The following is a 14,936-nucleotide window of genomic DNA, read 5'->3' on the forward strand; positions in this document are numbered from 1 at the left end:
TATAGTAAATATATTATAATATATTATAAATACACGTGTATATAAACACATACCCACATACACACGCATACACTTACACACATACACATGCAAAATCCTAGAGGCTACAAGCATTTCCACACTTGGCTATACCGATTGCCTAAATCTAATAAGATTTTGTACATATATGTGATATCTCATTTCCAATGATCTTCAATGCCCCATATATGTGATATCTCATTTCCCATTTGAAGGCCTCTCTCTCTCTCTCTCTCTCTCTCTCTCTCTCTCTCTCTCTCTCTCTCTCTCTCTCTCTCTCGCTCACACACACACACACACACACACACACACTTTTTTTTTAAACCACTATTTCATTAGGGATTGTATGGTACATTCATAGTTTTCCCAAGGAGGGACAGCCTACTACTACTTAGATATCATAAATAGTGGAAAACACTTCCAACTGTTGAGAGGAAAGATCTCCGAGGTCAAAAGAATCTCGGAGTGAAAGGTAAAGAGGCCTCCTAAAAAAAGGCAAGCATATGATCGCATCATTTGGCAAAAAAAAATCAACTGATTTCGTGCATTGTAGATCATCCACAAAGCCCAGTATCTAGCCTAGAAAAGGAAAATCGTGTAATCTAGCAAAGGTAAAGAAAAGCAGCCAAACATCTAGAAGAATTTTCCGAAGTTGTAGGGAAATCGCAATCTCAAGTGCCTAGATAGTCTATCCAAGAGAGCATGAGAAGAGGGGAATCCCCATAACGAATGAATAACTATCTCTTGGAAATGAGAATCCCTCTTGCAAGAGGCGGGTGTAATGTTTCTCTTAGCTAAGAAGGTGCCAACTGAGAATGCACCCACAATGCATCACCACAAGAAAAGTTGTTGTTTGAGGGACAATTTACTCTTCTAAACTATAGTCAAATAGGGCTTCCACCAACGAGGGGCGAAGAGGTTTATTTACATGCCACGACTGATTTGCATGTGCTTGTATCCAAGGTGAATGGAGCAAATTTTGATGGAAAGAGAAAGGAGAGTAACCTAGAAGTTGCCCATGAAATTTCCAATCTCTTAATCTTTCCGTGTCCTCAAGTGGAGACACCGAGACTGAAAATCATGCAATATAGAAATTACTTCATACCATACATGCATGTGATGCATACCCAGATTATATCTTCTAAAAACCTATGGGAAAGGAGAATACATTACCTTAGTATCAACAACGTCATCAACTAAGCGTACACCAAAGTTGGAAAGGAAGTATGCTTTTCTAGGGTTGTAGTGCAACCAAGGAATGTTCAAAAGCCCTACTCCAATAAATACTTTCTTTCGCAACAAGTTGCCTCCATATGGAGGCTTGCCCAACCAAGAAAGATGACAAAGAAGCATTTGCTAGTCAATGATAAGCTTGGTGAAATAAGGGCAACTCACAATCCGGCCTTCAAATCTTCCAAATATGACATCTTGATGGAAAACTATCCAATCCTCCAAAGGTTTTGTTTTCATTGTCCAAATCAAATGTGCCGGCATCAAAGTCCAAGGCTGCTTTTGGTGAAGGAATTCAAGAAGTAGAGTTGCCTTTCTTGTAATGACATGGCAACAAATATTGAGTATATTCAGATCTCCATGCACTTTGGGAGTGCAAACAATTATATAAAGCACTTCTTTTTTTAGTGAATCCCAATACTCAAGAAAGAACTCTACTGTCACCATTCCAGGCGGGAGTTTTCCATTCCCCTAAACCACACAGCGCATCATGCAACTCTTCCTCTATAAAAGACACTTCCATTTCCAATGTTTTTTAAGGTGTAACAATTTGGTTAACATACTGCAAAAGAATGTGACGCGCATGCAAGGTTTGTTGTGATGGTTGTGAAGGGGCAACAAAAAGGACAGCAAAATGATTCGATACTTATGTCTATAGCTGATGTTTATTTTGAGTCCACTACTTATGACTCTAGCTGATGTTTTTTCTGAGTCCACTATCCATTATTCTTTTTGTGTCCATGAATGGATTGACTCTGTCTGGAAGTATGCAGATTCTTAAACAAGGCCTTTGAAGAGCAACCTTTATATTCAGAGATTTTTGTTTTGCCATTATTTACCATTTTTTAAGTTTCTTGGCATCATTGCATTTCATGCAATTTTGAGCCTCTAGAAGGTCATCTTGTTGCTGTGATTCCAACCTCCTATATTGACTATACTCCGACAGTAATTCTATTGTTTATTTTGCAATCAATACATTTTGCCTTAACATCCTAGAGTCTGATTGCAAATTTGTACCACGCTATATCTACATCTATCTGGCATGTGAGGCTTTATATACTGAATTTCAACCTCCATCAAAACTTTGAATTGCTGATGTGTCAAGAAGGTGTTATTAACTATAAGCAAATTCTTGCGAGGCAAAGGTATATCATGCATACTCATGCCAAAGTACAAATTCATCTATAAAGGAAAATGATCTAAATTTTACGTAGAGAAGTCTATGGACATAGTGCAAGTAAAGGCATCAAAGTGATCTATCAAATTGATCCTGCATTTAGCATATACCATCGATCCAATCTAGCCCAGGAGTGATTGACTGCACTATGATGAAAGGTATATCCTTTTTGGGTATAGGCATTGGATGCTTCCATAAGTCACGCCTTCGTGCTTTAAAGTACATTTTGCCATGTCCTTTTCTCTCAAAAGCAATCATGTGAAGTGTGAGAGGTATTGTGGTCACGTGCATCCCGCACTTGGATGCCACATGGACATATCTAAACAAGAAGGTGCAAAACCTGGCATGGAAACTGGTCCCATGTAAGCCCAGTCTAGAACGAGTCAACCAAGGTTCCACTCTACACATGCAAGGTCAAGCGTGCATTGTCCTGCACATGAAGCAATGCCAATCCATACTATTGGTCTCCTTCTGAAATGATGCAGATGACCTGTGTGTTGGTTCTGCAACCGAACACCGAGTATCTTTAGAAGCATGTAAGAAGGGATCCAACCGCCATGACAACCAAAGGGAGTGCTCCAACCAAGGTGAAGAGTGCAAGTGATCCAACCTTTATTTATCATTTTAACAAAGCAAATACACCATTCATGATAGGGATCCATCAGAGGGTATTCTGGACCCAATATTGTGTCTTCTTCTTCTTCTCTCTCTCTCCACATCTTTACCTATGTTGTGTGTTCCCTTCGTCGCGAACCATTGATAAATTCTAAACATTGAAGTTACCAATTCTTCCAACGAGCTTCCGCATGTTACAATTATTTTCATAGTCTAGTGAATTATCAAAGTCACAACATAAAAAGACATTCGTGACCCATGGATAAACTTACAATTGTTGCCATATTTAAGCTCGGATTGCAAATGTTTGCAAAGCACCTACAATTGCAAACTCAAATATTTCACCATTTAACATACATTGAATGATCATTTATCTACCTTCAGGATCATAATAGGCCAATTGAAACTATAGCTCATGCCTAACCGAAATGGTAGCGCCAAACAAAAAAGCATGATAACCAACATAAAAGATTCAAAAAGCGCGCAAAGCAACCTTCCATCCCAACGAAAGATTATTGGTTCTTGCAAGCAAACTGCATGGTTGAGTCCTATGTATATAGCCCAAATCAACCTCCATTTATATATTTAACAAAGACTTTGTACATTAAATGTCAATCTTGAAAGTACAATATACATATTTACATATTTAGTAATAGAAGCAACAACTCTTCAGTTTCCACCAACACCTATGCCTAGCTCTTAGCCATGCTTGACATAGGAGACTACTGAATGCAACTTTCATTTTGCCTTTGCCCATGGATGCTCGTACATTTTTACCTTTTTGGAGTCACATTGTTCCCACTAGAATGTTCTCATTCAATTGCATTACCACATGAAGCAAGAGCCAACAAATCTTCCCCATTTAAGTTCAAAAAAGACATCCTAGGAGGGCATGCCAATTATCTCTACATCAAAGGCAACATCTAGCAGTGTGGACTTATCAGTATCTCACAATATACAAAACCTATTGACATTTCCGTTTGAACGTGCAAGGCATACAACTTACCAATGCTTCTACCAGAAGTAGTGCCTGTCCAACAATACAGTGACATGTCATTTATCTTCACCCATACAAGGCACTTGTGCTTTTTTTGAGACTCTGATAGTCCATAATTGGCTCTAGTTCCTGAGCATAAAACAAAGGCGATTTGCCCAACAATGTTTATTCATATTGCAGATCTGTGAATATCACTTCAAAAAAGCTACGGCCAGCTACAAAACATCCCCCAGACAATGCTTTAAGCCATTGTGCAACATCTATTGGGTCTGGAATTTTCGCAAGGAAAAAAGGACTACAACCTTTTGAGCCAAATTCATCACAAGATTAAGAATTACACGTCCAAGAACTTTGGCACAGAATTGAGGCACAAGTCTCCCAAGCCTTTTTGATTTCAATAAAGTCTTCATGGAGTGTGTCTGCAAACAGCTGCAATTCAAGATTGTCAAAGATCACTATAACAAACAGAGCTGAGGTTGGCCAGAACCAGAAGCGGCATCTAAGAAATGTAAAAGCAACTGTCAACAAGGATATCAGCTGCTGAAGAGGACGATGGCCAGGAAGAACACGCAAACGGCCAGAATGCTTTAAGCCATTGTGCAACATCTATTGGGTCTGGACTTTTCGTAAGAAAAAAAGAACTACAGCCTTTTGAGCTAAATTCATCATAAGATTAAGCATTACAAGTCCAATAACTTTTAAACGGAATCGAAGCACAAGTCTCCCAAACCTTTTTGATTTCAATAAAGTCTTCATGGAGTGTGCCTGCAAACAGCTGCAACTCAAGATCATCAAAGATCACTATAACATACAGAGCTGAGGCTGGGCAGAACCAGAAGCAGCATCTAAGAAATGTAAAAGCAACTGTTAACAGGCAGGTAAGCTGGAGAGAAGGAAGGCAGAACAGGCAAACGGCCAGCAGGAGGTAGGTATGATTTAGAGCTAGGAGGCGGGTAGAGTTCAGTGACAGTAAGCAGGCACCAGCAGGAAGAGGTCGACTGCAACAGAAAAAGTCAACATCCAGTAGCACGCAGGTAAGGATCACTAGTCCAGCAGATCAACCAAGGCGAACATGCTCGATAGGTCACTGGCGAACATGCTCGATCACACGCACACGCACACGCACACCCACCCACTTGAGCCCATGCAAACAACCTCACCACTTTTAATGCTGAACCCTCCCTCCTCCCTCGCACACATGGACACATCAGTTTCACAAGTAATCAAGGAATAGACAGGTGAAAGGAAGCACAAAACATGGCCACCATAAATGTTACCAAGATACTGGAAATTAATACAAGAAATGTTAGCTACTGAACCAAGAAAGTATCATTCACAAGTAATTAAGGAGTAGGCAGGTGTAAGAAAGCAGAAAACACCATAAATTCCAAATTACAGGAGAATTTAGACAGGAAATGCTAGCTACTGAACCAAGAAAAAGTATCATTCACCATGAGTAACTTCAAGAAACACAGATTGAAAATGACCAAAAAGGTGGCTGGAAACTTCTAAAGAAAAATCAAAAAGAGTAACATTTCCGCAAACCTTCATGCAAGAAGCGCTACAATGCTGAGATGCCATTACAAAAGAAGCCCCTCAAGGGATAAGCTCAGTGCAAGCTAGCAGAATTACCAGGATGCCTAGAAACTCTGCCAACTTAAAAAACAACATGGCTACAAAGCTAAATGCAAACCCCTACTTGAACAACTGTGTGATACTTTCTCAAAAAGAATTAGCCACTTGGAGGAGCCTCGATGAATACACTCAAGTTCATGAGCAACCTAAAAGAAACTGCAAATAACCTATTTAAGAATAGCCAGCAGCCGTTCCATAAAGCGAGAGCAACTCTGAAGGGCAATCTCTTCCACCAGACAGTTAAACTAATCTGCTGAGTTATTTATGTTTTGCAGTCTTGTGCTGGCTCAGAGCAGACTCAGAGGTGAAATTCCTGCAGACACATGAAAAACTCTAAATCTCTCTCTCTCTCTCTCTCTCTCTCTCTCTCTCTCTCTCTATCTCTCTCTAACATTTAGCTCAAGACAATCAAGGTCCTTCGTGGTCTCATACAACACTTTGCTCCTCCCTCCCTCCCTCTCTCTCTCTCAAATATTTGGCTCAAGACAATCAAGGTCCTCCGTCACTTTGCTCTTCCCTCCCTCCCTCCCCTCTCTCTCTCTCTCTCTCTCTCTCTCAAACATTTGGCTCAAGACAATAGAGGCCCACGTTGGTCTCATACGTCGCTTTGCTCCTCTCTCTCTCTCTCTCTCTCTCTCTCTCTCTCTCTCTCCATCAAGGTCCTCATTGGTCTCTCATAGGTCACTTTGCCCCTCCCTCTCCTCCCTCCATCGCTCACATTTAGCTCAAGACAATCTCTCTCTTTCCCATCAAGGTCCTAATTGGTCTCATAGGTCACTTTGCCCCTCCCTCTCCCTCTCCTCCCTCCATCCCTCACCTTTAGCTCCAGACAATCAAGGCCCAAGTTGCCCACACACATTTAGCTCTTACACACACACCAATCAAGGTCCTCGATCTCATAGATCACTTTTACCTGTCTCTTCCTCTCTCCCTCTGTAAACCCTAAACCTTAATGTCACTTTGCCTCTCTCTCTCTCTCTCTCTCTCTCTCTCTCTCTCTCTCTCTCTCCCCCATAATGGCTGGCAAAAATTACTTACTTATTACAAGGCTGGCACAAATACTGACCAAGCTTCTTTCCGGAGGCAGGTGTGCCAACTTGAGAGCTCTGAAACAATGAAAGAATCCTTCAATAAGTCATGCAAAACAAAAGAATAATAGCAGAAGCCAGCAGCAAAGAACATTACATTCTCTTTCCCAGGAGTCTTCTTAGCAGAGAGTTCCTTCTTTCCACTTTGCTGCTTCTTGGGTGTGGGAGCAGGTGCTGACGGTGTTTTGGGATCTATCTTTCCTGCACAAAAGTCAGCACAGAATCTGAACTACCTAAAAATATGCTAAAAATCAGTAAGAAAGGATAGCAAAAGGCACCACATAACTAAATCATTTGATAACAGTAATGCAGTGATGCATCCACTCCTCAAAGGAAACATATAGAGACTCAGACCCTGTAAAACTGAATAGTTCTAACCTGGTTTTCCACTTGGCAAAGGTGTGTTGATCTTGCTTTTCTTACCAGATCCTACATTTTGAACCCCCAAAAGAGGCCTTTTCTTTCCAGCAGACTGCATGCCATACAGGAAAACAAACAGCAAACCTGTCACAATGATATTGCAAAGAAAAAAGTAACACAATGCAGACAGGGATGGGCACATATTGCAATGTAGTCACATTTGACCATCAAAAGGAAGATGAGAATACCTTTGGCTGTTCCTCTTCAGAATCCTCTTCAGATCCATCATCCTCATCAGAATCATCTTCCTGATCAGAATCAAGATCATCATCCTCACTACCAAATTCAGGCATATCCTGCAGTCAACAACTCAATATAAATCTGTTTGGCATGAAATGGCTAGAAGTAGGCAGCCCCAGGAGCTTGGCATACTTTCACAACCAACTTCAAAACACAAGTTCCAGTAACAATTGAACTGAATACACTCTTATCATTTCTGACTCACATCATCCTCATCCTCATCGTCATCCTCATCATCATCATCCTCGTCCTCATCATCGTCATCATCGTCCTCATCCTTTCCACCAACTTTCCCTTTCTCCTCTTTCAATGCAGGCTTTGCTTTGGAAACCTGTGGTTTTGCATCTGCCACAGGCACCTCCACCTTCTCGGCAGGTTGTTTGGCTCCAGGCTTGGTAACCAAGACTTGGGGCTTGGTAGCTTTCAGGCCAGGCTTGCCTGTGCAAGTGTTAAAAATAAACCCAAAATATAGAACAATAGAGTGTGGAGAGTTCATAAAAAGGCTGTCAGCAGAGATAGTGCATCTTGCACTTACCATTCTCCTTGGCAGAAGGCTGCACTGGATTTGGGATATCTTCCTCGCTTTCTTCGTCGGAATCTGTTGAATAATTTAATCACGAAATAAATTCAGGTTCCTTTGGAAGCACTGCATCGATGTGAAGCACTTGACATTTTTAGCTTCAAAACCAAGGGATAGTAAATGCAATACCTGCAAGTTCATCATCTTCCTCATCATCAAACCCAGTGCTGAGCTGTGAAGTTAAGGAGCTTGGCTTAAATTGTTATATAATGCACATAGAAAAACTACAAGAAAGAGGATTCAAAAAGTACAGCTTCCATTAGCAAGGATATTTCTCCTCTCTGACAGCATCTGTTTTATAGCCACAGAAGTACACACTGCCAGAACTGTTGTGAGAAAGGGCAAACTCCTTTTCAAAGATCAGATCCAAAGTGGTCTGATCACACCTCCCTGGTGCCAATGTTCCAATGACCACTTCTTTGTTTCCAACTTCAACTTTTAAAACTACTCGCTCATTGCCTTTGCCAGTTTTGCTTTCTCCCAAGGCAGCCTTCAACAACAGCAGGTAAGGAAATAAGAAACCAAACATTGGCCATAACAGCTCATCAAAACTAGTGCCTACTAAACTGGTCTATTTGTCCAACTGGAGCAAAAGCATCGTTCACAGTTTCAAAAAGAACTACAATTGCCCGTCCAAATGATACTCTAACGATCACAAACCGGCACAAACAATGAAACAGATAACATGAGACACCCTTGTTACAGGAGACCCTAGTCATTGGCCAGAAGCATTTTACCCAACTATAAAGAAACAGATAATATGAGACGCTTTTGTTAAGGAGAACAAAGTCATTGACCAGCAGCACTTCACCAAACTAAAATACCTGGGATACATGTACATAAGAATCTTCCCCAGGATCACAAGTCAAAGGCTTTCCACTTGGCACCTCTACACCTGCAACATAACAATGACACCAGATTCAGAAAATAAACTGAAACTTGTAGACACTTTAAAATCACCGGTATAAAAAGAAAAAAGGAGGGATATCATGCCAGAAAGAAAGTAGTCATTGGCAGAGATCTATGTAAACATAGTTGTTAACAACCCCATGCTTTAGTCGAGGAGCAATGTCAGAGCATATGATAGAAGAGACAATCGTTTAAGATATTGCATCAAACAAGAGATGGCTGTTAATCGAGCAAAACCACCTCGGTCACATATTTTACAACTTAAGACCTGCAGAACACTATTATGGAGAAATATTGTTGAAATTCAAGTGCACACACAGGTTGAAAAGAATCACAGCACTTGCTTACGTGCATGCTATCTAAAATGTTCGTTAATTGATATGTTCAAGCTTCTCTGAAAGTACTTTTCCGTGCATCAACAGATTAGTGAAGCTCTTAGGCTGCAATGTTTTCCAAATATAAAAGAGCATATAGGCTTGACACGTTAGCATTCACTAAGGAATACGAAAACCACTACCTGCAAAACAGACCCACCTGTTGCTTAACCCTCACATTCGACAGGATGTCGAGACAGACAGGAAGAGGCATCCAAGTGCACGACAAGGACCCCTATGGGAGCACTGTCAAAGACTTGCAGGCTCTTCTGTACAACAATTCATAGGAAGAGTGCCTGATTCATTTTGAAAACGCAGACACTAAGCTCCTCCCCCAAGCTCGGCCGGTTTCTCCGTTGAGAAACCAGCATCAGACCTCCCCCCCAACCCGACACAACCCAAGCCCAGATTTGAGCCATGAAAATCGAAAAAAACTAAGGAATACTTCCAGTACACCCAAAACCCTGGCAGGGGAGCTGGGTAACCACATGAGTAAAGACCCTGCTAACCTTTTGCACATTCATTCGGCGATGAAAGGAATCCATATGAACGGTAAGAACAGAGAGAGAAACACAAATTGACGGGGAAGGGAAGGAGAGTACCCCAGAACTCCATTGCAGATCGTGGCGTGGGGACCTCCGCTGAAACCCTGGCAACTGGAGACAGCCACCACCAAAAACCCTAGCAGGAAATGGGAAAGCCCTCCCCGCTGCACACAAAACTCACTTAAACCCGTCTCACCCCTAGGTTTAATTCCAGTGAGGGTTTGCCGCCAAGGCGACATGCAACCCTAATATTCCAAATTCCTTGACAGGAGGCTCTGTTTCACACTTGGACGGGCAGCCCCTTAAACGCAGCGTCTAGCCTCATGTTCGAAAAAAAGTATTTTCCCAAAAAGTAGAAAACCTTTATCTAAAAATTGTGAAATTGTTTATAAAGGAAGATCTTGAAATCCGAAGGTTTTTGTTCTATAACTTCTCAAGATCTAGAGGTGTTTTGTACCTTCAAGTTTTAAATTTGAAAATAATTTTCAAAATATGCAGGTGCAAACTACACTAAACTCGGGTTTTTTTCGAGCACTGCCGGCGAAGTCTACTTGCTCGAGTTTTCCCTTTCATTGCAACATGTATATGTTAAGAGCCTTTCTGCTCAATGATGGTAAAATCAATCTTCATAAGAAGCCATCAAGTGATCCTAAGCCATTGGCCTACCCATAGCACACATGGCTTGTTCAAAAGGTGAAGAAGTGGTTAATGGTTATAAAAAATACAAATTAGTCGACCAAAGATAATGACAATACTGTTATTCAAATGGAGACTAGCAAAGCTAACAAAGAATTGATATTATGCTATGCATTCGATTGTAGAAAATACAGAACATATGGAGATAGACGAATACAGAACATGCAAAAACAACAGCATGTTTTCTGTAACATCTGTATTTTCTAGAGATGTTGCAGAAAATACAGAGAGCAAGAAAACAACATGCTGAAAATATAGCATGTTGTAGAAAATACAGAATATACGGAGATAGACAAATACAGAACATGCAAAAAACAACAACATGTTTTCTATAACATGTGTATTTTCTAGAGATGTTGCAGAAAATACAGAGAGATGCAAAAAATATAGAGATATTACACACCAAATGGCGCCCGGTGGCACGTGGTGGGCCAATGAGTTCAAGAACATGCAAAAACAACAGCATGTTTTCTATAACATCTATATTTTCTAGAGATATTACAGAAAATACAAAGAGCAAGAAAACAACAACATGCTGAAAATACAGCATCTTGCAGAAAACACAGAACATATGTAGATAGACGAATATAGAACATGCAAAAACAACAGCATGTTTTCTGTAACATTTGTATTTTCTAGAGATGTAGAAAACACGGAGATGTTGCAGAAAATACAAAGAGCAAGAAAACAACAGCATGTTGAAAATATAGCATGTTGAAGAAAATACAGAGATGTTGCACAAAATACAGAAATCAAGAAAAAAAAACGCAAGTTACCTGGAGATCACTTTGCTCAATTGTGCATGTTGGAAATCGATCTGCATCGATTTTATCATCACTCTTTGGCAGGAAGCCTAGCAGAGGATGGTCCACTGACGACGCGCCAAGAAGTCGGATTGGGTGGAGTGCGTTGCGCCCGAGTTTGGGCAACCATGTCCCACTGCCCGCGCACAAGCGAAACAGGGGCGATGCGTGGAGGAGGCCAGCGTGGCCTGAGTCCGCGGTGTGTACCGCCTGCATTGCATGGTGGTGTAGCTCATTGGCCCAGCACACCACGTGCCACCGGGCGCCATGTGTGTAAAGGGCCTTAGACTAACTACATGTATGTTTTTTAAAGGAAATGAAGGTTCCAGCACCAACCATTAATAAAGGAATCTAGGATGTTTAAATACTTTTGGATTTTCTTGCTTATACATTTTATGATCTTTTTAGCTTGACACATATGTGTGTCCCTTGGATGTATGTTGCTAGTGTTATGTTGTTTTCTATTTTATGTTCATAAATTAGACACATATGGTGACACACACACCACACGTACATATTACAAAATTTGATGATGTATTTTTTATTTTAAATAGAGAGCAAGTTCAAGATCACACACACACATGTAGAGCACACATGGATGCACGTACATATGCCAAACGTTGTATAGTGTAATGTATTTTAAATAGAAATTAAGTTCAAGATGTATGTTGCCCATGTTATGTTTTTGGAATATAGCTATGGGAGCATGTGAATCATAGAGAGAGAGAGAGAGAGAGAGAGAGAGAGACATGTCTCGTTCCCTTTGCTCTTTGTTCACAGTCCAGGAGTTACGCGAGGCGGTAGAGGCTCTTGACCCTGCTTCTTGTCCGGGGGATGATGGCCTCTCTAGACAGTTCTTCATTACTCATTGGGATGCAGTTTCAGGGCCCTTGCTGAGAGGGCTTCAGGAGATTTATGATTCTGGGACCATGCCTCAGTCTCTTTGCTCTGGGCTCATATCTCTTATACCTAAGGGGGGGGATGGCACGCTCCTGCGACAGTGGCGCCCCATTACTCTCCTTCCTACGGTATATAAGATATTAGCTTCCATGCTGGCAGTGCGAGTGAGGCCCTTTCTTCCAGACATCATTCATGGATCACAGACTGCTTTTATCCAGGATAGATGTATCCTGGATAATATCTTTTGCTACCATCAGGCGGTAGAGTGGGCTCAGTCTACTGGCACTCCCCTAGCATTGCTTTTTCTTGACTTTGAGAAAGCATTCGATAGGGTGGATTGGTCCTTCCTAGAGGGTACTCTTGCTCGCATGGGGTTTCCGCAGCAGTGGATCACCGGAGTATCTGCACTTTACAGATCAGCAGCCAGTGCAGTGACTATTGGGGGTTTTGTTGGCAGATCTTTTGACATCTCTCGCTCTGTGAGACAGGGATGCCCCCTTGCAGTCTTTCTGTACTTATTTGTGGGAGAGGCACTTTCTGACTTTCTTCATGCCCGGCAGAGAGATATACAGGGAGTCACCTTGCCACTTACAGGCGAGCGTGACCTGATTGATCAGGAGTATGCTGATGATACTTTGCTCATGGTCCGTTATGCCATTGCTGTCCTTGATGTGACGCGTTCAGTTCTTGATGTTTATTGCTTGGCCAGTGGTGCTCGCATTAACTGGCACAAGTCATATGGTATGCTGGTTGGCTCTGAGGATGTCTCGTCTTGGGGTGTGGCAGAGGGGTTTACATGGTTGCAGCGGGGTCAGTCCTGTCGCTATCTGGGTTTTCAGGTGGGACTGGATATCTCTCCCCAGCAGCAGTTTGCGCCGGTTTTGCAGTCGCTTCGCAGAAAGCTCTGCCACTGGTCTTCCCAGCACTTGTCTCTTGCAGGGCGGGTCCTTGTGGCCAATCAGGTACTGTTGGCATCTGTTTGGTACATTGCTTCCTGCTGGATGCTTCATACGGGAGTGATGCGGCAGGTTCGCCGCCTGATTCGCAACTTCCTGTGGAGTGGCCATGATGGCACTGTTGACACTAGAGCTAGAGTCCGTTGGGAGACGATTATCCGGCCCATTGCAGAGGGGGGCCTTGGCATTATTGATCCAGAGATGCAGTGTCGTGCTTTGCTTACCAAGTTCATTGTCCGCGCCTTGTTTCCGGGCAATGAAACTTGGAAGCTTCTTTTCAGATCGGTTTTGCACACAGTGACCCCGCAGTTGGGAACCCGCGATGGTCATTCTTGGGCTGCGTGTATACGCTATATTTTTTCAGATTCTCCTCTGCGTACTGCCCATCTGTCACCCTTCATGCGCTCCATTTTACAGATATGGATCTCCATGAGACAGGGCATGCATAGACGTTCTCCTGCCTCTCTGCCAGAGATTGAGCGTCAGCCCTTGATCTGGAATCCCCATGTGTTGGATACTGAGGGTCGCCAGCTTGGCCAGAGGACCCACATTGACTGGGCGGCTTGGGATAGCGGCCCGGCTGCTTCGATGCATGCTTGGTCACAGACGCGGCAGCTGCCGGCAGATTTTATTGGGGAGGAGTTCTCCATAGGCAGGGGTATTCTGCCTCGGATTGCAGAGATTGATGCAGCTATTCCAGAGCTTTGGGATCGTGCCATTCGGGGTTTACATGAGATGCCTGAGCACTCTGGATGGTTATGCATGTTTGGCACTGCAGGTACACCCTTTCTTGTTTGGAGCTCTCATTGTTATTGGCCTATGGTTTTTATCCCTATGGGCATGCCAGATGCTTTTGGCCATGTCAGATTACAGTTTCATGGTTTGGGCTGTCTAGAGGAGCTGCGTCAGGCTGACTGGACTCCCATCCGTGTTGTTGGCTCTTTCAGGAAAAGACGGGAGGTGGACCCGTCTTTTCACATTGGTATGGCTGCCCGTTGGCGATTATGGATCTGGGAGGGACGGCCTCTTTCGCAGCTGACTTGGGACCCCGGGGAATGGGAGTGGCCTGCTGTGGAGACCGGCGCTAGGCATACTTCCTTTTTCGGGTATACTGTTCGGATTGGGAGGCACTGCTTGCTTCGACGACAGTTACATAGACCTACGCGTTCGGGCACTTGGCTACATGCAGGTCTCTCTCATGCCTTCCTGGCACAGTACTGGGTATCTATTTGGAGGCTGAGGATTGCTCGGCGGATCACTCTTTTTTTTTGGTTGACTGCTCATGCTGGTCTTGCTGTCGGCACTTGGGGTGCCTTGATGGGCCATGATCCCATTTGTATATGCTGTGATCACCAGGTTCAGGAGTCTCAGACCCACTGCCTCTGGTCGTGTCCTATGGCTTCCTCTGTTTGGCGAGCAGTGGCTCTTCTCCTCAGCAGAGCTGGTCAGCATGCAGGTTTCCTCAGTTGGGGGTCTGTGTTATGGCTCCTTCCTTGGCCGGGACCTCATGTGTTCTTTGAGGGTGAGGGCACTGATGCTGTGCTTATGCTTACGGCGACGGGGTATCGGAGGGGGTACCTCAGTATGATTCCTCCTGACGCCTTGCACATGGAGCATTGGCAGAGGGATGATGTTTTTATGGTGATTGCCGCGATTGCGATGTGGAACATTTGGAGAGCTCGTTGTCTCCATGTCCTTAGTCACACGCGGCAATCGACACGTGATACTCTTGTCCTGATTTGGCTCGATCTTA

General features: G+C 43.1%; 1 protein-coding gene and 1 long non-coding RNA gene across 2 annotated transcripts; both read right to left on the minus strand.

Moving 5' to 3' along the window:
- Positions 1-3,998: 3,998 nt before the first annotated feature.
- Positions 3,999-4,474, minus strand: LOC147614089 (uncharacterized). The gene is made up of 2 exons (XR_015263056.1): positions 4,340-4,474; positions 3,999-4,166 (listed from the first exon to the last, which is right to left on the minus strand). It is a non-coding gene; the product is annotated as an uncharacterized LOC147614089 (long non-coding RNA).
- Positions 4,475-5,553: 1,079 nt separating this feature from the next.
- Positions 5,554-10,049, minus strand: HD2C (histone deacetylase 2C). The gene is made up of 11 exons (XM_086780626.1): positions 9,886-10,049; positions 8,825-8,895; positions 8,273-8,490; positions 8,130-8,164; positions 7,956-8,018; positions 7,626-7,858; positions 7,369-7,476; positions 7,139-7,232; positions 6,858-6,961; positions 6,711-6,778; positions 5,554-5,985 (listed from the first exon to the last, which is right to left on the minus strand). The coding sequence occupies exons 1-11, from the start codon at positions 9,896-9,898 to the stop codon at positions 5,931-5,933; spliced, it is 1,062 nt and encodes a 353-aa protein (XP_086636752.1). The 5' UTR covers positions 9,899-10,049; the 3' UTR covers positions 5,554-5,930.
- Between the last annotated feature and the right edge of the window lie 4,887 nt (positions 10,050-14,936).

The sequence above is a fragment of the Cibotium barometz genome, chromosome 42 (assembly GCF_041138505.1).
Source record: "Cibotium barometz isolate CiBa-2024 chromosome 42, ASM4113850v1, whole genome shotgun sequence".
NCBI lineage: Eukaryota > Viridiplantae > Streptophyta > Polypodiopsida > Cyatheales > Cibotiaceae > Cibotium > Cibotium barometz.

What these genes read in the sequence shown, in the direction of transcription:
- HD2C (XM_086780626.1), bottom strand. An exon ending in CTTATGTACATGTATCCCAG is followed by an intron (nt 8,491 to 8,824) that starts GTATTTTAGTTT and finishes CTGTTGTTGAAG; the next exon opens with GCTGCCTTGGGAGAAAGCAA. An exon ending in ACGATGAGGATGAGGATGAT is followed by an intron (nt 7,477 to 7,625) that starts GTGAGTCAGAAA and finishes TGTTGACTGCAG; the next exon opens with GATATGCCTGAATTTGGTAG.